The following is a 27,642-nucleotide window of genomic DNA, read 5'->3' as shown; positions in this document are numbered from 1 at the left end:
CATTCATGATATGAATTTTCTCCGTTAAACTATATAACATCAAATATTATAGTTTCACTCAATTCTGTTATGATAACTTACTCGTACTTATGGATTGATGTACATACATATACTTGTATATACGGTATAATGTCAACTGGAAACAGAAATTAATATGCAATATTAAATATATGGCAGCTAACTTTAATAATTCTTCTTAATTTAAAAACTCCTAATTTATTCTTCCAAATCTATGAAGATACTCCTCAAAGTAATCCCCCTTGTCACGAATACACTTGTGCCAAAGTTTTTTCCAATCCTCGAAACCGTTGTTAAATTAAATTTTCAGAAAAGCCATTCACCGTTAATGTCTTCTTCAAGCGCGAACTTCTACACTTGACTCAATCTTCACCTAAAACTAGCCGGGAAAATATAAGGTTATGGAATTTAAATTATCAGGGAGTGAAACGTGTTGAGACTGTCTGTCTGTCCGTTCGTTTGTTCAAGCGTGAACTTGAGTAAAAATTAAGATAACTTGATGAAAGTTGGTACACATGTTCCTTGGCTAAAAAGTAAGTGCAATAATCTGTGTATCAGAAATGGGTTGAATCGGGTAAATACTTCTCTTAGCTTCCCTACTTGTATACCTAAGATTTTTGAGCTTCTGGGTGACTTTGTACTGCATATATCGGCCAACATATGAGTTATCTCAATGAAAATGCGTATATTACTTATAACAATTGCATCTTTATTCCTAAAATAGATAAAATTCGACGAAAACTTGACCTAGCCCCCATATAACAAACATTTAACATCCGGGTGACTTTACTCCATATGATTGGTGATGGTATGTGAAGCACCTTAACGAAACCTGGGAAGCATTTTATTAGTATTGTGTATCGGTTCCACCCCAATCTCTCCTTACTTGTTAACATTGAGTTTCCTTGACGTTTTCCTCAGACTAACAATTTCGATAATTCCATTTATTAATAATGCGCAAAGATGCAACAAAACTATCGTAGTGTTCACCATTTTTATATACCTTTTTGATATTTTTCACTTTTTCGAACTTAAAATTTTTATTAGTCATTAAGTGCCGTGTATAATTGGCATTTAAATGCATTTGGTTATGGCTAGACCATAACATTTATTATGACTTTGCCGGTCTGCTCATATTTCACAGATACTGTGTGAGAATTTGGGGAAAAGCTTTATTCATTTATTTTTAATAGTTGCGATACAAACATAATCTTTTGAAAACAATGAGCTCTATGCAGATATTGATACCTGACGGCGTCAATTCATACCAGCGCATTTGTTGTAATAGTATTGGTATGTACTTCTTGAGCAGATGTCGAGTTCTATTGCCATCTCTCTAACACTTGCCTGATGATTTTCAAGTACCGTATCTTTTACTATTTTAATATTTTCATCAGTTGAAAAGGTTGAAGGTCGTCCTGAACGGGGCATATCTTCAACGACCTCTCGACCATCTTTGAAAGCTTTATACCACTTGCAGTCTTGCGGTCTTGACAAAACCGAATCAGAGTGAACCTTTTCCAACACTCGCGACGATTCCGCACATGAAATTTCGTTATACCAAATTTGAGACAAATTCTTTGTTCAATATTTTTGTCCGCTGTAAAAATCCCAACGCACTACTGAGGTGTACGGACTTGAGCAGCTGCTGTAAATAAACCAGTGGGCAGATCGCGCTCATATTTAGAATAATTATTACAGACAGTCCTACCAACTTAGAAAAATACATTTATTTGAAATATCGTGTACCCGGAGAATTCAATTTCCGGTTGCTTTTTTGCCGCAATGTATAGCTTTCATACAAACTGAACGATCGGAATCAAGTACTTACATAGAAAACTCTTTCATTTGACGAGAAATTTTCAAAATCAGGTTCTTGTATGATAACTTTCACCTGAGAAGAGTATTATACATAGCTTCGGTGCAGCCAAAGATCATCAGCCAGCAACTTCGACAAAATATTTTAGAAACATTTATATTCCTAAGCAATATTGCTTCTGTGACCACTCAACTATATACTAATAATAATTCATAATAAATAGCTAAGCACATGGTAAGTATATATGTATACATTAGAACAGATTTATTTACACCGAGAAAAAAAAAACAACAATCGTGTGTGTGGAAAATGTTCTACAGGTTATTCTGAACAACTAGGACCAAAGAGAGTTTGGGTTAAGAACCACTTTGGAGCCAAGAATTCTTATTGGAAAATTTTTTGTGGATTACAAAAATGTGTTCGTCATTTTGATATTATATTGATCATTTTTCGGAATCGATCAGATTATATGATATCTGTCGTTATTCATATTTTTTCATATTTTTTTAACTTCGTCTTCAAAATCGGTGACTCAAAACCGGTTTCAGAATCATAGATTCTTAGGCAAAGTTGTTCAAAATGATCGGCAGAACATTTCCGATATACGGGATTTTATAGAAAAATCGACCCGCTCTAATGTACTCGTACACAGCTCTTTTTTCAATATTTGTACAGCGAACAAAATGTAAATAATGGCCTGTCATTGGGTACTCAGAAAGCTTCTTCACTTCGCGCATCTTTTTCACAGCATGAAACAAAAGCTGCTGCTGGCTACTGAGGCAGCACACGCTTCTGTCAAGCAATATTCACTACCTAGCGTTTGCCTTTCCATGAGTGATGATGATGATGTGGAAAATTTTTCACAAATCTGCTGATTGTCGCTTAAGTATCACTCTTTGGTGCATTTAAAGAGAGACTGCACGCACTAAGCTGCATCAAGTGTCTACTGGAGACTCTACACAGTGTTGCGAGTTGGATGAATGCGGAGACAAAATTATTAATAATCAGCAAACTCTAGTAAATATTTTTCCATTTCTGAATACATCGACTTTAAAACAAAGACAGTGTTCAACTCATAGAAAATAGGAATTTCAGCGTTTCAAATTCAAGAATATCTATTTTTCTGCATATTTGATTAGAATTTTTGAAAAACTGATTATTTAATATAGCTTTCTTAGATTCGCTAAGCGTTAGTCGAAAAATCTATATCAGATACTCGAAACAAACGTACACCACTTGTGTCGCAACCCTGTTCTAACAATGTCTTCTGAATGAAAACCCTTCAGAAGTGCGAGTACTCGACGCAGCACTCGCCAGGGGAAGCAGAGAAAGAGGAAAAGCTCCACTCCGTTAGAAAGACCAGGTGGAAAAGGACCTGGCTACACTCGGAATCTCCAATTGACGCCAAGCAGTGAAAAGGTAGACCGCGCTGTTGTCAACTAGGCTATAACAGCGTAAGCAGTGTCTACGCCTATAAAGACAAAGAAATTTGCGTTCTTTTGTCTCATCTTAACCACTGTGCATCGGTCCGCTAGCATATTCAACGTATATCCAAGAAGATCTCATATTTCTTTTGGCAATATATTCACTAAAGTTGTCGGGCTCAATCTACCAGACGTTGTGTGACAATGTGATCAGTGAGTTTTGCAGTTCAGTTCGGCGTTGTGGTTTCTATTTTTTTACTTGGTGTTTACATAATCACAGTAGCAAACGTTCACACTTTTTATATCGACAAAGCAAATAATGATCGACGATGCTTAAGCGGATTCGCAAATAAACTTTATCAACATTATTTCTGCATCTTTTAAGCAAAAGTGATTAATTTTCAGTTTTCGAATATATGAGGTATTCTTCATATTCTTATGTAAGAATGATATAGGCACGATTGTAACACGCTTTGTAGTAAAAGAAACGACTTTTGACACTTGTGACGTCACGAACTAATGTTTGTAAAATACGCTTTAAAAAACAAAATGGGACCAAACTGTCATTATCTATTATATATTTCTATGTTTATTGATTTTTGTGTAAACACAATGACGCAGAATAAAGACTATTGCCGCACATACTTAATTATAAACTCCAAGTTTAAGTAAACTAATATTTCTGTAATAACTCATAACTTCGAAGTCGTAGATAATTTCGTCAATCTTAGAGTAGGCAATTGAGAAGTAAAGTCCTCTCTCGACAAAGAAAAACTAAACTCTCATGGACGATGACAACATCTGATGAGTCGACGTTACGAGTTTTCGAGAGAAAGGTTCTGCGAAAGATTTATGGCCCTTGCGCATTGGAACCGGCGAATATCGCATTCGACACAACGATGAGTTGCTTCAGATATACCACGACATTAACATAGTTCAGCGAATTAAGAGACAGTGGCAGTCTAGGCCATGTTGTCCAAATGGACGAAAACCCTCCCGCCCTGAAAGTTTTCGACGCAGTACCCGCCAAGGGAAGTAGAGGAATAGGAAGACCTCCACTTCATTAGAAAGAACAGGTGGAGAAGGTCGGTTGGAATCTCCAATTGGCGCCATGCAGTGAAAAGGAAGAACGACTGACGCGCTATGGTAAACTCGGTTATAACCGCATTAGCGGTGTCTACGCCAATAAAGAAGAAGAATAAATTAGTTTTTAAACTACTCCATTCCTAACTTAAATATCAGAGGAAGCATCTTTAAACACCGACGGCTCGAAAAGTTGATGTTGGCACGGCAAAGTGATTAAGCTCATCATACAAAAGGACAGATGTCTGACGATTTTTCAAGTGAGGCTATCGGTATGTTATACTGAGCACTTTGAGACAAATCTCAAGGCAATCTCACGGTTTGATCGGAAGAAAATTTGCAGCTAACGACTTACCGAAAATTTATTAAAGGTTTACATGCAACAGAGCCCTTAATCGCTGTGAGCACTATAATATCAGAAAAGTCTTCCATAAAGAGAGATCTGACAAAGTTCAAGCAAATAATCAACTTGTCCAGAAATAAACTAAGGTTACTGATGACATTCAGTACAGGCCACTACAAGCTTAGGGGAATTTAGGGCACATTCTTATTATAATTATCGCTGTTAGAGTTCTTGGATTAGAAAAATACAATGTACATACATAAATTTAGTTTTTTATTGGTTTATTAAATTTTTTCATCCAAACATGTTCCTAAAGTATTTCGATTACCCTCGGGTAGTTAGCATTATCTTATTATGGTCGGCCGCACTGATGCTTAAGTTCTGAAGTTTGATTCCATACAAATTATACCACTAGGCTACACCATCTTTTTATTGTTCAGTGTCCATATTCACAAAACTCTTTGCAGATGTCGTCAATCACACTGCGTTTAATCCTTTTTAAGGACATTCGCTGTTTTTTGGAATCCAACATGTATGAAATAAGTGCATGGACGCAATCAAAGTAAAGCAAACCAGCAGTGCCCTCATTCAAATCCAGATAGCGGAAGCGATTCACATTGCATGTGCAACCGTCATATATAAAATATATTTTGTTATGCTCATCGTGCGCCCGAAATATCACATAATTGCCCCAGGGCGTCATGATGAAAACGCGATCCGCACAGCGCATACCAGCGCGAACCAATTTACAAAGACTCTCGTAACTACCGCTCTCCGAGCCAACGACAGCCATGCGTTCGGGTTCTTCTAAAATTCCGGGATAGTGATTGGGTCTACAAGCCACGGCTCCTTTGCAGCAAGCGTCTTCCGTGTAACGGCACGGATCATCAGACTTTATCTTATCATTGCATTTAGGCTCTGGTGGCGGCGGAGGTGGTGGTAAGGGAGCTGGTTCCGCGTGAACCATGGCCGATGCCGCTTTCGATTGACGCACTGACATTTTGCTCTTCTTGCGTTTACCTTTGTCCTTGCCCTTACCCTTCTTTCCTTTCCCTACGGAGGGATCTTCACTTAAAGCGCTTTTGCGGTCTTTTTTGCCTTTCTTGCCCTTTTTTCCACCATCGGCTTGGTCATCTTTTTTGCCTTTCTTATCCTTTTTGCCTTTCTTAGCCATGATGATAGTGGAGTAGAGGGTGCACTTTTTTTTTAACTTAAATTTTTTTAATTTTCATTTATTTAAAAATATTGTTATTTGTTTATATTTAATTTTGATTTAAAAAATTATTATAACATACTGAAATATTTTGAAAAGTTTGAAATGTTTAAACAACTTTTATTTCTACGTAAAGTTCAGTACGCAAAGCGTGTGAATGAAAACAACGATCTGTTTATAAAAACTATTTCTACGAAATACTTATAATATAGATTCTGTGCATATTTAGAAAACATAAAGTTATCAACAGTAAAAAAGACAACTGCATATTTTGAGACCAAAACTAAAAGAAGGATTTTGCAAGCGATTAAATTTTTTCACTTCCTCGTTTTTATTATTCATACTAACTTAAACGAAGATTTAGCTTAGTTAACATATTATTGACTTACTCGATAGAATTGATTTAGTACGAAATGAATTAGCAATCCTAGAGATCTGTCTCATATGAGCAAAGAATCTTCTCTTCTTCTCCTTTACTGCGTAGACACCGCTTACGCCATTATAGCCGAGTTAACAACAGCGCGCCAATCGTTTCTTCTCTTCGCTACGTGGCGCCAATTGGATATTCCAAGCGAGGCCAGGTACTCGAAAACTCGCAACGTCGACTCATCCGTTGTTGACATCGACCAAGCCTCTGCACCATATAACAGGACGGGAATTATGAGTGACTTATAGAGTTTGGTTTTTGTTTGTCGAGAGAGGACTTTGCTTCTCAATTGCCTACTTAGTCCGAAGTAGCACCTAGTGGCATGAGTTATTCTGGTTTGAATTTCGAGACTGACGTTGTTGCTGGCGTTAATGCTGGATCCCAGATTGACGAAATTATCAACGACTTCAAAGTTGTGACTGTCAAGAGTGACGTGAGAGCCGTGTCGCTTGTACGACGACTGTTTGTTTGATGACAGGACAGGAGATATTTCGTCTAGCCCTCGTTCACTGCCACTGATATCAATATCATCGGCATACGCCAGCAGCTGTACACTCTTATAAAAGATTGTACCTGCGCGATTAAGTTCTGCAGCTCGAATAATTTTCTCCAGCAGCAGATTGAAGAAGTCGCACGATAAGGAGTCGCCTTGTCAGAAATCTCGTTTGGTATCGGACGGCTCGGAGAGGTCCTTTCCGATCCTGACGGAGCTTTTGGTGCTGCTCAACGTCTGTTTACACAGCCGTATTAGTTTTGCGGGGATACCAAATTCAGTCATCGCGGCATAAAGGCAGCTCCTTTTCGTGCTGTCGAAAGCAGCTTTGAAATCGACGAATAGGTGGTGCGTGTCGCTTCTCCTTTCACGGGTCTTTTCCAAGATTTGGCGCATGGTGAATATCTGGTCGGTTGTTGATTTGCCAGATCTAAAGCCAAACTGATAAGGTCCAATCGGTTTGTGGACGTTGGGCTTTAATCTTTCACACAATACGCTCGATAGAACTTTGTACGCGATGTTGAGGAGGTTAATCCCACGGTAGTTGGCACAGATTGTGGGGTCTCCTTTTTTATGGATTGGGCATAGCACACTTAAATTTCAATCGTTGGGCATACTTTCGTCCGACCATATTTTGCAAAGAAGCTGATGCATGCAAATTATCAGCTCTTCGCCGCCGTGTTTGAATAGCTCGGCCGGCAATCCATCGGCCCCTGCGCTTTGCTGTTTTTCAGGTGTTAAGTATGCTCTGGGCATCGGTGGCTAAATCACCTTGAGGGGTTCTTCAAGAGTATCTTATCAAGCTCTTCGTACTCGCGCATTTCGGCCTCTTTCTTTTTCTGTCTACAAATGCATCTCGCTTCCCTCTTCAACTCTCGGTATCTATCCCATCCCACACGTGTTGTAGTCGATCGTAACGTTGCGAGGTAGACAGCCTGTTTTCTCTCCGCTGCGACACGGCACTCCTTGTCGTGCCAGCTGTTCTTTTGCATTTTCCGTAAACCAATGGTTCCGATTGCAGTTGTACGTAAGGAGCTTGAAATACCGCCCCACAGTTCCCTGATACCGAGTTGTTGACGAGAGCTCTCAGAGAGCAGGAGTGCAAGCCGAGTGGAAAATCTTTCGGCTGTCTGTTGTGATTGCAGCTTCTCGACGTCGAACCTCCCTTGTGTTTGTTGGCGTGCGTTTTTTGCTACACAGGCGGGTGCGAATTTTGGCTGCAACAATATAGTGGTCCGATTCGACGTTAGGACCTTGGAGTGCACGCACGTTTTAAACACTGGAGACGTGTCTTCCGTCTATCACAACATAATCGATCTGGTTGGTAGTTTTTCGATCAGGAGACAGCCAGGTAGATTGATGTATCTTCTTATGTTGGAATCTAGTACTACAGATAACCATATTTCGGGCCCCGGTGAAGTCGATCAGCCTCAACCCATTTGGGGATGTTTCCTCGTGGAGGCTGAATTTACCAACCGTAGTGCCAAAAATACCTTCTTTGCCCACCCTGGCGTTAAAGTCGGCAAACACGATTTTGACATCGTGGCGGAGGCATCTCTCATAAGTGCGCTCCAAGCTCTCATAAAACGCATCTTTGGTCACATCGTGATTCTCTTCCGTCGGAGCGTGGGCGCAAATCAGCGATATGTTGAAGAACCTCGCTTTGATGCGGATTGTGGCTAGACGTTCATTCACCGGAGTGAATGATAGAACTCGGCGACGGAGTATCTCTCCCACCACGAATCCAACACCAAACTTGCGGTCCTTTATATGGCCACTGTAGTAAGTGTCACAAGGACCGACTCGCCTCTGTCCTTGCCCCGTCCATCGCATTTCTTGGACGGCGGTGAGGTCAGCCTTTATCTTTACGAGGACATATACCAGCCGGGCAGCGGCACCTTCCCAATTAAGGGACCGGACATTCCAGGTACATGTCATAGTCCTTATTTAGTTTGCCATGGTCGTCATCAAAAGAGGGGTCTCTCATCCGAGGCTGTTTTTTCCTTTTCATTGGGGGTGTTTTTTACGTGGCGGGTCCCAAATCCAGCACACAATCTTGGGGGGATGATTCGTCTTTTCACTTTAGCTCGAATTCAGATGGATGTTCTTTGGCTACCTAGAGGATACCTGGTCTAAGACCGGAAGTCGTGAGCTACTTGAACCATATGTAAAATAATCGTTTCTGGCCACCCCCAAGTGAATGGCGCTCAGAGTACTTTCCTCACTTGCCTGAACTTCTACACATGGCTCTATCCTCCTGCCCTAACAAAGTCAAAACATAGTTTTAGTATTATACCTGTAACTTTCACGTCTTGAAAGAAATGACCATAAAGGAAATACAGCTAAGTTTATTGCTTTTGTATATTCATAAAGAACAAAAAGAATATTAAGTCGAATTTAATTTGTATGTCGAATTTTTGGTGTTTAACAAAATAATTAAACCCTACTAGCTATGTACATTCGTAAGTTAAGTGTTATGGATGATAATATTACCTATGTACATATACTATGATAAGGCTACTGGATCACTTTAGACTGGATATATGTTCTATTCTTTTTTTGAGATTCATAGAAAAATTTCATTTTAATTAAATAAAATTGAGGTGGACCAAATAGATAGATACTAAATTAAGTTGGGTTTGGTCTGAAAATATATTAGGTATATTTAGTTAGGTTTTAGTGGCGTTTTAGGCACCAATAGTAAGTCCTCTTTAGGTTTTATGCGGAACGTTCAATCAGAATACAATAGTAGCTTTAAGTGCTTAGAAATGCATATGTATTTAAAATTACCGATTGGTAAAATATACTGTTCAAAATTTCTAGAGTTAGCTGTAGGGCAATTTTCGATTATAGTTCAGATAACTTTAGTCTTAACTATTTAATTAGGCTAAACTTATAATAAAAGAAATATCTGATTATTAGATTTCTGAAAGATGAAACTACATAGCTAAGCTTGTTATATAGGTTAGCTAAGGATGATCTCAAAAATAAGAAACTCTGAACATAATATAAGCTCTTCCTGATGTGGTTAATAGCCAGTATAATTGTGAATTCATCGGAAATACAGTTAATATGTAAAAAATGATCGAGGTATGCATTGAATATATTTTATTCAAAATAAAAAGGTTCAGAAAATTAAGTTATATGGCTGATCTAGAGAGATGACACGTGGACTGCTACAAGTATATGTACATAGTTCTTTGTTAAGCTATAGAAAAGAAGAACTATAAATTAGTCAAACACTTACTAGCCAATAGAAATTTGCACAGGGGTTAATTTCCATTCCCACCAGTTTGGTGTGATGCCTGAAGGTATGCGCTTCCAAGTGTTTAAGCCTTGATCTCCCAAATGCGGTACAGTTGAAGGAAATGTTGAGTTGTTTCCACCTCATCTTCTTTCATACAGTTTCTGCGTCTGGTAAGATTCCCAGCCTTACAGCATATATGCCATAGAGCAATGGCCTGTTAGAACTCCCACAAGACAAGTTTCTTGCGATCGACCTTGGGCCAAAAGCGGCAGTGCATGTATCGATGGTGGCACAGTTGGCTGGCCAAGCTCCTGTGAAGCCCAGCTATTTAATAGTAGAACACTAGAAGTTGCGGAACCACTGACCCGCTCCCATTCTACTGATAGCGGTTCTAGAATGCCTCTCCTTGCTAGCTCTTCAGCTTTACAATTGGCTGCGATTCCGCTGTGTCCTGGCACCCATATCACAAAGAGACTTAAGAGCTATTGATAACGAGGTTAGGCACTCCATGACCAACCCTGAACGCGCTGTTAATGAGTTCAAGACTAGTATCGCCGCCCTGAAACCTCGGCTCTGAAAGCACTGCAATAGTTAGAAAATCTGAAGCTGGAGTTGATAGACAGCTCCTAACAGTAAACTTCTCCAAGCTTTGATCCATCCTTTAAGAAGCTTACTGCCCCTCTTCCAAAGGCTTCTTCCCACCCACAAATCTCTCGTCGATATATGGCAGTTAAGGAGCCGCCACAGTTCGGATTGGTGACTCCATGATCCAAGTGATACTGTATGAAAACAAAGTATGTGAGAATTTCCGAGTGTTCAGACATGTGTTCTTTTAAGAACCCAGTTTATCTGAGTCTGACAGCAACTTTCGTAACCATACACTTTCCGACGATGTCTACGGGCCATGGTAGGAATGGATCTTAGTTCATCACATATGCTGATGAGCGCCACCCGCTCAACGCAGGTTTCTTTGCAAGTGTGGTATTTTCTAGAGCCCTCCACCACATAAAGAATCCATAGAACTTAATGTGTTTGACTATGGTGTCTTAGAACGAGAGAACCAGTTTCGATGAGAGCCCCACCTTTTGCCAATGGCTCCTCTATTATTACAGTATTTAGCTCTGCTGGTATAGTATGATTGGGCAATGAACATTCAGAAAAAACGAATCATAATACGATGCGTGTATGCCTAAAATGTTCACACAGCGCTAGTTAGTAAGCAGTTGGTAAGCAGTTGGTTGTACACCTGTGTCTGCAGCATAAAACCTCGTTGTAACGGATGCAATATTCTTACTTTTGTGTTCAAAACAATGTAGATGTTTATTTGAAAAGAGACTGTGTGAATGGACGCTTGCAAATCGGGATTACACAATGGTTGAATGCAACACCGAAACCGTTTTATGGAAGAACACATCGGATATTATTATTCTAAACGTTTACCCGATCGCAAACAATATTTTAATAGCCTTTCGTGTATTTTAGTGTCTACATTTTTATAGATTGAAAATAAAATAAAGCAAATGCAATCATAAAGCTCCTCTTCGCACACAACTTCCTCACATTTATGAGGAAATACACAGTTAACCCTAACGGCATTCGCTTTGTAGCGTTAGTGACCGGGCCGAGACAGTAAACTTTACCGTTATGGCTACATTCATTCATAGACATACATATGTATACACATGGTTATCTATTTTTATTTATTTCTGCTTCTTTAGTAGCACGCGCATTCACATATTACAAGCAAATTTTGCTCGATGAGTTGTCTTCGGTTGCGTTTTACGCCACGCTCATCGCTTCTATGATGCTTGTGTGAACAGAAGATGTGCGATTGCGTCAGGATTCGACGAAACCGCGAAGCGCTAACAACCGAAAAAGTGAATGGATAATTTTTGTTGTAAATGTAATGAATATAAGCGAACATCACTTGCCGAAAAAAACAAATCAATTATGTGAATAAATGCATTTAAACGGCAGATAGAACCAGCAACAGTGATTGTAATTTATGCAAGATTCTCTCTCCAGAGTTTTGGGTACCGTAAACTGTGCGTTGCTTATACTCGTATATTTGCAACCCTAAGTTAGATCAAAATCAAATTTCCAATAGAATCAGTTGCCATATTGTATTTTCACAGTTATTTTTTGTATTATATATTTAACAACAGTTCGCAAACATCTGTTCCTCAAGTATCGCTCGAAATATTTAGTCCAACACAGAAGTTATATTTCCAAAAAATTTATCAGCAAGTTTTTATACTGCCAAAATTTCTATGAATTGTAATAAAACTATAGTGGTCTAGTTGGAGGTGCATTTACCATCACTCCACTCTAAGTACCTAGACAGGAAGATCTTGTAGAAACCTTACATCGAGGAAAAAGCAAAAGAGGCATCGGTTGCCCTGTTTTGCTGGAGGTGAGCCATTGGCAAAAATACAAAACGGGTTTGAGCTCCGTGGGCTTCTTGTGGTTTACTACTGAGAAACAATTATGGCCAACATATGACAGGAAAAGAACCAACGACTTATTAAATAGGTCAAGAAAAAGTATTTACAGAATAACTGCTACCACAACGGGACACTGGCCATTTGGGGAACATGTGTCCAAAATGGGTATGCCCTACAACGACATCTGCCGTGGCTGCGGAGTAGCAGGGAACAATGAAACAATCTTCCACTTTCCCTGCGAATGCCCAGCTCTAGCACAGATCCGACACAAAGTACTCGGAATCCACCAAGCACCAAACCTTGAATGGATTTCCACCAAAAGCATATCGGACATAAGTAGTTTCATCGAAACCTCAAAATGGTTTGAGAGAGAAGGTGAAACGTAATAGCAGACACAGGAGGTTTCTACGAATAGTGTATCAAAATGGCACATCAGTGCTAATTGAGCCCGATAGGGCTGCACTCCTACCTACCTACCTACTACTGAACTGTTTTGCCTTAGGGCAGCAAACGTTGGTTCTTCGGGCTCAGAGTTAATCGGAAGAGGTCTAGGGAGCCTTTCATTCTCAGCACCTTTCAATGGTTTTAGTTTATAAATGAGCACTGTCCGAACGGGATTCATACAATAAGATTGAGCATCTGTTCGGAAAAAGATGAAAAAAAATTATTGCACACATTTGATTGATCAAAGCAATAACGCCTCATACCTGTACTATTAGACATCCAAATTAAATTTTGCCAATATGTCCAACTACAGGAGTTTTTCGCTTTTGGGTATATTTGCGCTAACAATTTGTGAAACTATCAGTGATTTTGTAACATTCGCTCTCTTAGCACATAAAGCTCGGCCTGATAAAAATTTTGCGAAAGCTATCCGTAGAGATAGCAGGGGATTTGTATATCTGAAAGAGGAATTCTCGAAACTCAGGTAGGCAAAAAGTAAGGAAAGAATATTTGTAGGTCCATTGTTAAACGATAAGAACTTTGAAGAAAAACTGAATGATCAGAAAAAATTGGTCGGGAAATGTTTTGTGAACGTTGTCCAAAAATTTCAAGAAACTAATACATATAGGCTTGAGACTATATAGTAAATGAACTCATAATGTCATATAAAGCTTTGGAGTGTAATAAGTTCATAAAAATTCATATGCTGGACTCTCATCTGGATTTCTTCCCGACAAATTTAGGGCTATGAGTGACGGATAAGGCAGCAGTTTCTATCAGGACATTTCCTTAATGGAGAGGGCTTTTTAGGGAAACAGAGAGCAGAAATGCCGGCAGATTATTGTTGGAGACTTAAGAAAGACTTTCCAGAAGCCAAATACTCACGATAATATGGCTGATTTTTGTACGCTTTAAGAAAATATTTGTTTTGATGCTTACTGGTCCTAATACAATCAAGATTTGCTATATGTTTTCATGTGACAAAAAAAGTTAAAACTTTGTTAACCAGTGTAATTTATACGAGGATATCAAATATAAAAAGAGTTTAGAAAAAGACCACTTATTAACTAACAAGCCGATTGTGAACTTAATGTAAAATATGGAGATCGGTGTCAAGGTATCCCCACGAAGGGTTTGTATTGCAGATGAGCGGAATCGGCTCATTCCCACGGCCACAAAACGCTATTAACAGAAAACTTATAAATTGCCACCTTAAGCTCAACAATAAATTACACGGCTTTTATTTAGTACAATGAATTTCATTAAAAAGAGGCATATATTTAAAAAAAAAATTAAAAGTGAGCGTGGACTACTCTAATAAGTTTAATGTGCATATCTCTTAAATCATTCGAGCTATAAAAAACCGAATTCAATCATGGCTAATTGTTTTTCCATTCCTACTTACCCTGTGCAAATGGCTAAATTCGGATTATAAACTCGCCCACTTCGCATATCACGGTTTTGTTAAAACTACTAATAGTACGATAAGTCAATAAATAAAGGCACCAGAGGCATAGAATTTTACACTTGAGATTCTATGATTCAACCCACTTGTAGCATAAAGACATGCTACTATCAGAAAAGCATTTTCTCTGAATTTCAGTTACGCATCTGACACGTTAACCAATATTATCGGTAAAAATCGAAGTTCTATAGGTACTGGGGTCCATATATTCGGTACCTATGGTCTTCAACACTTTTTGTTGGATTTGGACAATTTTTGGCCATAAGGCGGTATACTCTAAAGACATTATTTGTCTAAAGTTTTATCCTAATATTAGTTGGTTCTTGATTTGCACACTCGAAAGAAAAAAATCAGGCGGAATTATATGGGAAGTACGAGTGGCTATAGTCCGATTTCGCCAATCTTCACACTGTAGTATGAAAATGTTAGGGGAATACATCATACCAAATCGGTTCAAATCGGTCGGGCGGGTGTCGAGTATGTTCTTTCACTTGAAAGTAGCGCCACGCCCATTGTCCAATTTTGACCCCGGCTCCATTAAATCCCTGTCATCTCAGGCGTAAAGTTTAATATCTGTGACGTATTTAATTATTGATTCATCGCGTTTTTAGTATTTTTGAATAGTACCGTTATATGGGGAGTGAGCGGAGTTATTTAATCCATTTTCATACTATCAATAGACATTTTTTCAGTATTTGCCCTGAGCGAATTAGGTTGTTGTAGCTTTATTGGTTTAGGAGATATGTACATTAAACTTATTAGAGGGCGCGGTCATGCCCACTTTCTCAAAATTGTTTGCCCACAGGTGCATTTTGCTACTGCGCTTCCTGTGCCAAATTACAGTGTTATATCTTCATTTTGTGCTAAGTTATGGCACTTTATTTTCCGTTAATGGTGTTTTGTGGCCGTGGCAGTCCGAGGTCCGATTACGCCTACCTACGAACTCGTAAATTTCTTTATTTTCAAATTTTATTCAAGTTACAGCATGCACTGACGGACGCACGGACACAGTCACCCGGATTTCAACTTCAATAATCGAAACATAGGTCTTCACTCGACAAACCTGCTCCGAAGGAAATGAAGAATGTCCTGGAGAAGTTCAGTCACAGGACTCAACTATGGCAAACTATTTGGACGATTTGCCTACAAATTGTGGAAAATACGGAGAATAAGAATGTAATTTTCTGTTAGGACAGAATTAAAGAAGTTTGAAGCATCATTAGGCCAAAGCCAAGAGGAACGAGATAAAAAGGAACTCTCACACAGGTAAATTACAATTTTTCCAAAATTTCCTTTTTCTTTAGAGGCTCAATATTTACGGGATCATCCTCGTAAATATTTATGTATTTCCATACATACATGGGACTCTTTTTTTCCAAGTCCCAAGTAATGTACATAAGTACTTAAAATCAACTATCCAAAAATTTCGAAAGCTCAAAGCTAATGAATGTTCAAGGTATATATAATATAATATGAAAAACTCAAACGTAACTTTATTTATCAACGGAAAATTCATTGCAACCGTGGCACTTCCGTAAGTGGAGAAGAAATATTGAATTGTTCACCGTTAAATTGAACAAATGAACTTATGTAACTATAAGTTTGCGATCACAGCAGCTATGTATGTATAAAAGTTGGCAGGTGAAGAGGCAGGTTGCATACAGAGTGAAGCAACTAACTGACAGTTTCAGTTACTATCTTTCAACTGACTCACTGACTACTTGCCCCGGTGATGACACTCGCGGTTTATGCTTCTGGCTTTCCTGTCATGCCACACCATAATTATGCACTTAAACACATATACACACACACATTTTTATATATGCATAGATATATACATGTATTTTTGTCAACTATCGCATGCAACTCCAGCGGTACTCGCCGCAAGTTTAGTGCCGCTGCTAACATACATACACATTCGTATTTACGTCGAAGTCCATACATACATACTTACAACCGGACAGAAAAACATGCCGGCCTGTAATCGACGTGACGTGGGAATTGCCTTTACTGCTGCTAAAATTTAGCTTTTATTTTAGACACTGTGACATTTCGTTGCAGTTTTTGTTGTTGCTGCGATTGGTTATAGTCAAGCGTCTGACGTTGCGGAAGCGAGTAGCGTCGTTATGGCAGCATTTCCTCACCTTAAGCCCCTCTGGTGCTCTGCTAAGCGCCTGTCGACAGACAACTGTTGCATTCACTTGCATTAACGGCACTTAATGCATCTGCTATTTTTATAACGCTTTTTGTTATTGTATATCAAGATGCTGCCAGTCACCTTTCGTGTAGTCAAATGTTTGCCAAATTTTCTGATTTTATGTACTTCATACTATGCCGTAATTGTATTGATTGCTTTGTTGTTATTGTATCAATTGCGAGAAAATGTCTAGTTCACTAGCTTATGGACATGCTTTAGTTACTGAATCCTGAACGCATGGTTTCAATTGTTGCCGAATTACTTTTTGACGGTTTGGAAATAAAATCTCAAGAATTGAGAACAATTTCGATATCATACTTTAAAGCAGCTGCAGTAGCATTGGCCTGCTGGACGATTTTACTTTTATACGTTACTTAATTATCATATTATATAGTATATAATATTGAACTAAACGACAGAGAGAGAAAAAAGGAAAACTATTTTAATATTCTACTAACGAATAAAGATTAAAATAACTATAGTTATAGTTATTTCTGATCAAGACTTTAAATTCTGTCGCGGAGACAACCATTGTGAGCTTTGGCACGACTAAGACTACTATCTAAGACCACTCTTACAATTTTAGCGTACGTTTCCGAAGTTGTTTCGCCCAATCTGGCGTAAATTTTTATCGCGACGCGTTGCTCTTGATTTCGTTTTTCCATTTTCGTGACGAGCACTACAAACACACGTCTACTAAACTTGACGCAGCAGGCGAACTAAACAAGCTAGAGCAATGGTACATACATATATCAATGGAGCGTGGAGGGATTCCGGAAAAAGAGAAAGGGAATTTCAAGGTCATAGGTTTACCACAAGCGCGGCAATAAAATCAGTCTCATTACTTAATTGTCAAAACTCGTTGATTTGAACAAGTCAGCTATATGCACTCAGGGTTTAAAATTTTATTATACGTGATTGTACTGCGCTTTCTACCATTTTCACACTGTAATATGACGAAATAGCGTTATATATTTAATATCGGTTCCTATGACGCCCTTCTGTGCCAGCGTACTAATAGTCTGCTTACACCCAACTGCGATACCAACCTGACTTTTACTGAAGGTATCACTTGAACGGGCAGACGGACGGTTGGACAAACAGTCACCCGGTCTCCAGAGGGAATTATTCACATAAATTACAGGAAATATTTTATTTTTCGGGTTCTCTGAGAGCCGTCAAAACTATCGAGAGTTTAACGATAGATATAGAATACAGCGTACACAAGATTCGTAACGATAGATATAGATTTCGATAAACCTAGGTATACTCGCTTAATTTGTTACGAAATTAATAAACCTTAACTTTTCCATTAATTTACATGTTTAAGTCTCTTATTACAATATAATCATACCTCAGAACTGTCACAATAGGAATACGAGGTATGTTCAAAAAGTATCGCGAATCGTAACTGACAGTTTTCTTCGATTGCAGGGGCGTGGTGCATCATCAGTTCTTGCCACAGGGAAGAACGGTCAGTAAGGAATATTACCTGCAAGTTATGCGCAATTTGCGCGAAGCAATCCGCCAGAAACGCCTGGATTTGTAGAAGAACTAAAATTGGCTTTTGCACCACGATAACGCCCCTGCTCACACACATCGTTGCTTGTGCGCGACATTTTGGCCAAAAACAACACACTAATGATGCCGCAGCCACCGTATTCCCAGATCTGGGCCCCCTGTGGCTTTTTCTTGTTCCCTAAACTGAAGAGGCCCATGAAAGGACGACGTTACGCTTCTCTTGACGAGATAAAGACGGCATCGAAGGAGGAGCTGAAGAAGATAAAAAAATGATTTTTTGAAGTGCTTCGAAGATTGGAAAAACCGTTGGCACAAGTGTATAATATCTCATGGGGATTACTTTGAAGGGGACCAAATAGATATTCATGAATAAATAAATAATTTGTATGTAAACCTTAAACCGTCTTATTATCTTTCCTATAAAAAACGAAAGGATTAATACGATTGCGTATACGCCAAGCATGAGCAGAGTATCCCTTTTGAAACGCGTGCTGAATATAGTATTCTACTGAAAAGATAAGAATAGTGGAGTTGAGCTAAAAAGTGCGTTCACGGCATGTAGTATATACTTCAATAATAAAATTTTATTAACAGTAAAAATTTACAGAAATTACATAATTTGTAAGCTTCAATCGCCGCCTAATGGTGGCTTCACTGGCGTGCATATTCGATGCACCAGTCAGACCGCACACTTTATAGCTTAACCAAGCGCAACAAAATTCGCAAAAAATACGCTAACATAACTGTATTCGGGTTGAATTGCAAGTGTGTTTAATGTGGACGTGGTAGCCAAGTCTAACAGAGTCGATGTTCAAAAACCGTCAGTCTGCACGCCGTCTAGACATTCGCTTGGTATTTTACAAAGCTAAAATGACCGCACCAACTGAGTAGCGGCAAGTCTGCTTTGCTTCACCAATTTTATAAACGACTATGCGATTGATTAATCAAACTCTCTATTACAACTAGAAACTCATCATATGCTAAGTTATTATCACAAGCGCTCTCTGCCACCGATCATCTTTGCCGTTCCAAGCGCTCATTCCTTTTATTGATGACTCGTTCGATCACAAATCGATTGCTTTTGACGCTTCACTTGGCTCTACGCTGAAATGTTATTGATTTAGAAAGGCATATTTTATAACGGTAGATCAATAAATGTTACAGTAATGGAATTCGACTATATAATAAAGCTTAAAATAATTGGCACTTATGCAATTGAGATGTAAAATGTAACCGATTGAAGGGACTGATGATTTCAGAATCCAATTGAGCTATTAAATATTAAAAAAATATTTAGAGATTTATTTTAAAACAAGAAAAATTGTTAACTTCGACTGCACCGAAGCTAATATACCCTTCACAAGTGCATTTCTTTTAGTAATTATGTGTTCAGTTCGTATAGAAGCTATATGCTATAGTAATCCGATCTGAACAATTTTTTTCGGAGATATTATTATTATTACCTTAAGCAGTTATTCATGTCAAATTTCGTGAAGATCCCACGTCAAATGTGAAAGTTTTCCATACTAGAACTTGATTTCGTTCGTTCAGTTTGTATGGCAGCTATATGTTATAGTGATCCGATATCAGCAGTTCCGACAAATGAGCAGCTTCTTGAAGAGAAAATAACGTTTGCAAAATTTCAGAACGATATCTTAAATACTGAGGGACTAGTTCGTATATGTACATATACACAAGATATTGAAGTTTGCAGTGTAACCTAAGGTCTATTGTGCCCTCCCCTCTACCACAACAGCTCACTTAACCCCAACATATTGATAAATATAAATTGACAGCTGGGTGGTATTGAAGCGATGTGATCTTTATTCGGAAACATGGATCCAAGGGCTTAATCTTGCGTCTGCAGACTGCTGTTTAGTGTAGCATTAGGTACCTGGAAGCTTCAGAATCCACATCGCAGAACCGACAGTTTGCACAGAATGCTAGACCCATGTTAAATAGATGCTTTTTGCTTACAATTCCTTGTGCAAACGCAACAATTAGTCGAAATTTGTCTTTCGAGAGGTTGATTAAATTTTTAAACCTACTGAGGTCATAGCCATAGAGGATGTGTAGAAGTTCACGCAAGTGAGGAAAGTTATCCTCTGATCGCCATTCACTTGGGAGTGGCCAGAAACGATTCTTTTACATATGTTTCAAGCAGCTCATGGCTTCCGGTTTTACACCAAGTATCCTCTGGGTAGCCTAAGAACATCCCTTTGAAGACGAGCTAAGGTGAGAACCCAAACTATCCCCAACACAGGGATGTGCGCTGGGTTTGGGACCCGTCACGTAAAAAACGCCTCCAATGAAAAGATACCAACTGCCTCGGTTGAGAGACCCCCCTTTTGATGACGACCACAGCACCTGGAATGTTCGGTCCCTTAATTGGGAAGGTGCCGCTGCCCAGCTGGTTGATGTCCTCGTTAGAATGAAGGCTGACATCACCGCCGATCAAGAAATGCGATGGACGGGACTAGGGATGTCAAAATTGGTTACAGAATCGATTCTCGATTCTGACTATTTTTCTATATTTTCCGATTCTAAGAATCGATTATCCGGGGGCAAAAATCGATTCATTCGATTTTAATCGATTTTAAATTAAAAGGACAAAAATTTATTTATTAAATCAAGGCATAAATTGAATGAGTAATTCAAATCGATTAAATAAAACACAGTTAAAAACAATTATATTGTTTTGTTTATAAATAAGGTACAGGGAACATTACATTTCATTTAAATTTTTTTTAAATAATTCAAGTTGTTTAAAGAAGTTTAATAAAATAAGTTTTTAAATAAATTTAATATATGTAACAATAAGCTAATTGTCAGTTTAAGAAAACCATACATTTTCCGGGACAGATCTTAAAAACAGAAGCATATTTAAGTGATCTGGCGTTAATATACATATTCGTAAAGTAGAACTAAAACGAGTATTTTAAGACATTCCCGTGAAAATTGGCGCACGTTTTCGGAAAAGCCGCTCTCCTGAACATTTACCAGTAAATTTATCGCAGGAAAGTTTCTTGACTGTTTCTTTTTTTTTATATGAAGTTTTACATTTCTTGAGAGCTGGATACTAAGCTTATAACTTGAAACTGGTCACTTAATTAATAGTAAAGTCGAATGTCAAGAATCGATTCTTAATCGACTTCGACTACTGAAGATCGATTCCGAAAACTCGATTATTTTACGAGAAAACTCGATTCTCGAGTAGAATCGGAATCGAGTTTGCCATCCCTAGACGGGACAAGGACTGAGGCGAGTAGGTCCTTGTGGCATTAACTACAGTGGCCATATAAAGCAGTGCAAATTCGGTGTGGGATTCGTAGTACGTATATGATAGCTGCCACGATGAAACATCCCCAAACGGATGATCGACTTCGCCGCAGCCCGAAATATGGTTATCTGCAATATAAGATTCCAGGATAAAAAAAATTAATCAAGCCACCTGACTGTCTCCGGATCGAAAAAACACCAACCAGATTGATCTTGTTGTGGCAGACGGAAGACGCGTCTCCAGTGTTTTAGAAGTGCGTGCGCTCAGAGGCCAAGATTCCCGCCCGCCTCTGTGCAGCAGAAAACGCACGTGAACAAACACAAGAAAGGTTCGACCGAAATGCGTGAGTATGAAGAGCTTGACAATCTGGTAGACAGGAGTAATGCTCGAGAATTCTACGAAAAGATGCGGCGGCTAACAGAAAGTTTCAAGACCGGAGCATACTCTTGTAGGACCCCAGAAGTGATCTATTAACCGATGCCCAGAGCATACTTAGACTATGGAGGGAACACTTCTCCAGCCTGCTGAATGGTAGTGAGAGTACAACGCCAGGAGAAGGCGAACCCAATTCCCCAATCGATGACGATGGAGCAGACATTACCCGTCTGAAGAACAACAAAGTGGCGGGGGCCGATGGATTGCCGGCCGAACTATTCAAACACGACGGCGAAGAATTGATAAGGAGAATGCATCAGCTTCTTTGTAAAATATAGTCGGACGAAAGCATGCCCAACGACTGGAATTTAAGTGTGCTCTGCCCAATCCACTAAAAGGTTCTATCGAGTGTATTGTGTGAAAGATTAAAGCCCACCGTCAACAAAATTATTGGACCTTATCAGTGTGGCTTCAGACCTGGTAAATCAACAACCGACCAGATATTCACCATGCGCCAAATCTTGGAAAAGACCCGTGAAAGGAGAATCGACACTCACCACCTATTCGTCGATTTCAAAGCTGCTTTCGACAGCACGAAAAGGAGCTGCCTTTATGCCGCGATGTCTAAATTTGGTATCCCCGCAAAACTAATACGGCTGTGTAAGCTGACGTTGAGCAACATCAAAAGCTCCATCAGGATGGGGAAGGACCTTTCTGAGCCGTTTGATACCAAGCGAGGTTTCAGACAAGGCGACTCCCTATCGTGCGACTTCTTCAATCTGCTGCTGGAGAAAATTATTCGAGCTGCAGAACTTAATCGAGCAAGTACAATCTTTTATAACAGTGTACAGCTGCTGGCGTATGCCGACCCGCCTTGGGAAGCCGAGAAAGACCTCCACTCCGTTGAAAGGACCAAGTGGAGAAGGACCTGGCTACGCTTGTAAAATCCAATTGGCGCCACGTAGCGAAAAGATGAAACTACTGGCGTGCTGTTGTTAACTCGGCAGCCATACATTAGCAACGTAACCTGGCGAATGCCTTGGAATTGTTGGCAATACTCCTCTACGGTATTGAGGAACAATCGCGACACAGGATTCCGGTTCCAGTAGCATATGAAGAGTGGACAAGCTCGTAAACAAGTTCATTCCCGGCTATATTGTTATGACCCGGCATCCAGATAAGGTTACGACATGACTTATGAACTAATTTCCTAATAATTTACTGTTTTGGAAATCAATCTGCTCTCCAGTTCAGCAGCCGTATCATTGCGGTACATATAGTGATGTCCAGCACCCCCCTACTGTTTCTTGTAACTAACAAGGGTTCACAAACCATGTTCTCAATATTTGTTGTGACTACTGATAATAATGTGTTGCATTCCATGCTGCCCCATTCCGTGTGGTGAGCGTTCGCATCGCCCTCTAAATAAAAAGCAGTTTGATTCTCCAGCCTTGATGGAGGCTAGACCAAGGTTCTGTTTTCATTAATATTTAACACCTAACTCTGTGCGATATGTTTCCAGAATATATAATCTTGGAATTTGTTCGAAAATTGGGTTACTGTACTGTTTTATCTTATGCAAAATTTATTTAAAAGGAAAAAAAGGAAATCCGCCACACCATGAACATAACATATAGTATAAGAAAGAATAAGAATATACTCCTATTAAACTCATTCTTTATATTTTCTTACGATATGGTTCATAGATTTTTTTGTTTCGAAATGTCAGTAACTTTTTTCGTTCATTCGAATGATTCAATTATTTTTTCATTATAGAATCGAACGAGTTCACTCGCATTTCATCCTTGAATATATTTCATTTGACTTTTAAAGACTATAATTAATTTAAACTGCAAACACTTATTTATTAAACGTTTACTGTATTTAATTACATAATCTTATACCGTCCATTATCATGCCAGATCCAATACCAACATCTGCAATTTACGCGCATCCTTGCTCCGATCGGAATGTGAAGCAGGCGCCGTCGAATGATCTTCGTAAAAGCAAACGTCTCAAAGGTCCCATATATGAGGTTATTCTTAAGGAGTTCTACGAGGATGGCTGTTACACATCGGCACGTTATTTTGAATATTTAGTGGAAGTTGAGCGCGACCTGATCGAACAGAAACATGAAATACATTATGTCTACGAGGATATGGATTTGCTACTTCAACTTGTCGACAATGTAAAAATGGCAGAACAAGTTTACCATTTGGACAAAGGGCATGGTGTTTATATGATGAGGAGAATACTTTACCAGACTATTGGTATTGTCGAGAAACAAAACTTTGCTTGGTTGACTAAGCAATTGTACACCATAATATCTAAGTTTATGCTCGATTCTACAACAAATTATTCGGCAAAAGAACAGTCCTCGAGATTCGTTTTCAAATACGCCAAGTTTCTGAAGCAGCAAGGAAAACGTTGGTCTTATAAGTAAATATCTGAGATTTAGACTTTAATATACTTTTTATTGAGCAGCGGAGCATCTTCGTAAAGCTACGCTTATTTTACCTACCGCAATGGATGTGGCTTGTAGTGAAAGATGGAAGCCGGATACCAGCCCTGAAAATGAGAAGTTTCCTACGCTCCATGCAGCTTTGGGTACCTTATTGGCCGAAATATACCTAATCAAAGCCAAAGAACCTGGCATAACGCGGAAGCACGCTTTGAAACGAACACAGAAAGCAATCAAGGCTATTGCTCAAGGTTTACACCAGCTTTATATTGTATAACTCATAAATAGAAATATTTTATTGCATAATATTTCTTACAGTGGGCATAAAGGCAAACAAACTGATGGCGTTCAAAGCTTTTCTGGTAAAGATTGAACTTCTAATGGAGGCTGATAGATTTGACTGGGCATTGAAAGAGATACTTCTACTGAAAGAGAGCGTTATGAAAGCGACGGGTGCAGAGTTTCTTGAATCCAAGCTGGATGTTCTCAAAAAGCTTGGCATCACACTTTATTGGTACGATTGTAACTGAAAAAATATTTTTTTTTTTTCCAGTTAAAATAGTAAATTTTGAAAACCCAATTTGAAATTTATATCGACGACTTTTCAAAGTTCTTAAAAACAATAACTTTTATACTTTTTTAATATACAGTCTTGACCAGCCGGTTGGTGCCATGGAAGTATTCGCCAAAGCTCTGGACATATGCAAAGAGAATGAATACTGGCAAGGTGAAGGTGATATTCTAGTGGAAATAGGGCATGCACAACGCCGCTTGGTCGGTGGCGAAGTAAGGGGACGATTGGCATTTGAGATGGCTAAAATCCATTTTGATCATCAAGCCAATCACGCAAAATTCATGAGTACTAAATATATGATAGCTGCTTTAAGATCCGATCTCATACATCCTGAGTTGGTGAATTTAATGAAAGCTGAATCGTTTTGTAACTTCTATCGACTAAGACGTTGGAAGAACCTTTGCGAACGTTTTTGGGATGAGGACAATCAAGTTGGCTATATAAAACAAAATACTTTGAGCAACATATCGAAGTACTCATCTCAAAACCTGTATAGGCTATACAATCTCGTATTGAACACACGTACTTCCGTTTCTAAAATAAGAGCTTCGGAAATAGAAAACATAACACCAGAGGTCCCCAGTAGTGAAGAGGACGTTGATTTGGAACGTATTATTGCTGATAATTTATATTATAACGAGAAGGAGTCAGTAAGTGACGTGTATGTGGAGAAAAGCATGATACCGGAAGAAGAAGAACAAGAGGAGGAGTTCTTTAGTGCAGATGCCGAGCTTTCCTCTAGCAGTTATACAAGGGATATAGAGAAAGGCGTTAGAACTAGATATATAAATATAGTAACTCAAGCAAGTCGATTTTCAGAAAGTATGGTTTCAAGAAGATCTACAAACAAGTGGGTTGTCAGGGATTCGGATCCGATTTGCTGCCTACTACGAGAGGAATGAGATGTTATTTTCCTTCATCTTTTATACGTTTTCTCAAATAACATTCCTCTTTACATACGAAAATATTGTAGAAAAAAACTATTTACAAATATTTATTCTGCAATTGTTATTTAATTGAACTAAATAAATAATACTATTTATAAACATGTGTATAATTCAGCGCCGGTTGGGTTAAGTATTTCAATGTTACATCTTGATTTAATGCTTAATGATGGCGTCAGAGGATTAAAGTTTTATGAAAATTATTGGATAACATTTTCTCTCGCTACTCTCTTCTTCTCTTCGAGGTCCTAACATCGACTCGGACCACTAACTCGTTGCAACCAAGATATGCACCCGCCTCTGTGCAGCAAAAAACAAACGTCAACTAACATAAGGATGGTTCGACAACGAGAAGCTGCACTCATCAGCAACTCGTTATAAGAAAATCATTGGTTTTCGAAAACGGCAAAACAACAGCTGGTACGACGAGGAGTGCCGAGTCGCAGCGGACGAAAACAAAGAAAGAGGAAAGCGAGACGTAATATTTGCAGGCAAAAAAAAGAGAGGCCGAAATTCATGAGTATGAAGAACTTGACAAGCTGGTCGCCAGGGGTACTGCTCGAAAGTTCTACGAAAAGATGCGGCGATTAACAGAAGGTTACAAGACCGGAGCATACTCGTGTAGAACCCCAGAAGTGATATATTAACTGATGCCCATAACATACTAAAATTATGGATGGAGCTCTTCTCCAGCCTGCTGAATGGCAGTGAAAGCATAAGATGGCGAACCCGATTCCCCAATCGATGACGATGGAGCAGACGTTCCATTGCCCGACCATGAAGAACTTTGAACAGCAATCACCCGCCTGAACAACAGCAAAGTGGCGGGAGCCGATGGAAGAACTGATAAGAAGCCTGCATCAGCTTGTATGTAGAATGTGGTCGAACCAAAGTATGCCCGATAATAGGAATTTAAGTGTGCTTTGTCTAATCCACAAAAAGGGAGACCGCACGATCTGCGGCAACTACCGTCGGATAAACCTCCTTAACATCGCGTATAAGATTCTATCGAGCGTATTATGTGAAGGAATAAAGTCCACCGTCAACACACTGATTGGGCATTATCAAAAACTGACCAGATATTCACCATGCGCCAAATCTTGGAAAAGTCCCGTGAAAGGAGAATCGACACACATCCCCTCTTTTTGGAATTTAAAACTGCTTTCGACAGCACGAAAAGAAGCTGCCTTTATGACGCGATGCCTGAATTTGGTATCTCCGCAAAACTAATATGCCCGTATAAACTATTGTTAAGTAATGCCAAAAGCTTCGTCAGGATCGGGAAGTACCTCACCGAGCCGTTCTATACGAAACGAGATTTCAGACAAGACGACTCCCTATTGTGCGACTTCTTCAATCTACTGCTGGAGAAAATAATTCGCTGCAGAGCTTAATCGAACGCCGATGATATTGAAATCTTTGGCCTCAACATACACGCCGTTAGTTCTGCTTTCTTCAGTTTGGATAAGGAAGCGAAGCAGATGGGCTGGTAGTGAACGGGGGCAAAACGAAATGTTTCCTGTCATCAAACAAACAGTTGTCGTGTTTATGACTTAGCTCCCACGTCACTGTAGACAGCCATAAAGTAAAGTCCTCTCTCGAGGAACAAAAACCAAACTCTATAAATCACTCATTATTCCCGTCCTGCTATATAATGCAGAGGCATGGAAAATAGCATCATGTGATGAGTCGACGTTGCAAGTTTTCGAGGGAAAGATTCTTCGGAAGATTTATGGTCTTTTGTGCGTTGGCAACGGCGAATATCGCATTCGATGGAACGATGAGCTGTACGAGATATACGACGACATTGACATAGTTCAGCGAATTAAAAGACAGTGGCTACGCTGGCTAGGTAATGCTGTCCGGATGG

At 39.2% G+C, this 27,642-nt stretch overlaps 2 protein-coding genes across 3 annotated transcripts; one reads left to right on the top strand and one right to left on the bottom strand.

Annotated features, from left to right (window-relative positions):
- Positions 1-4,932: 4,932 nt before the first annotated feature.
- On the bottom strand, positions 4,933-6,056 carry LOC105223233 (uncharacterized). The gene has a single exon (XM_011200884.4). It carries the CDS (start codon positions 5,859-5,861, stop codon positions 5,124-5,126), a length of 738 nt encoding a protein of 245 aa, XP_011199186.2. The 5' UTR covers positions 5,862-6,056; the 3' UTR covers positions 4,933-5,123.
- Positions 6,057-15,552: 9,496 nt separating this feature from the next.
- On the top strand, positions 15,553-25,863 carry LOC105231307 (uncharacterized). Of its 2 annotated transcripts, XM_049455990.1 has the most exons (5): positions 15,553-15,686; positions 23,716-24,219; positions 24,278-24,505; positions 24,573-24,768; positions 24,905-25,863. In XM_049455990.1, exons 2-5 carry the CDS (start codon positions 23,952-23,954, stop codon positions 25,728-25,730), a joined length of 1,518 nt encoding a protein of 505 aa, XP_049311947.1. In that variant the 5' UTR covers positions 15,553-15,686; positions 23,716-23,951; the 3' UTR covers positions 25,731-25,863. The 2 variants fall into 2 exon arrangements, with proteins under 2 accessions (XP_049311947.1, XP_011210830.2); XM_011212528.4 differs by lacking the exon at positions 15,553-15,686 and having other exon boundaries at positions 23,516-24,219.
- Positions 25,864-27,642: the final 1,779 nt, after the last annotated feature.

This window comes from Bactrocera dorsalis, chromosome 4, assembly GCF_023373825.1.
Source record: "Bactrocera dorsalis isolate Fly_Bdor chromosome 4, ASM2337382v1, whole genome shotgun sequence".
Taxonomy (NCBI): domain Eukaryota; kingdom Metazoa; phylum Arthropoda; class Insecta; order Diptera; family Tephritidae; genus Bactrocera; species Bactrocera dorsalis.
Note: the sequence above shows the minus strand (reverse complement) of the source record. Positions and strands in the feature narration are given on the sequence as shown.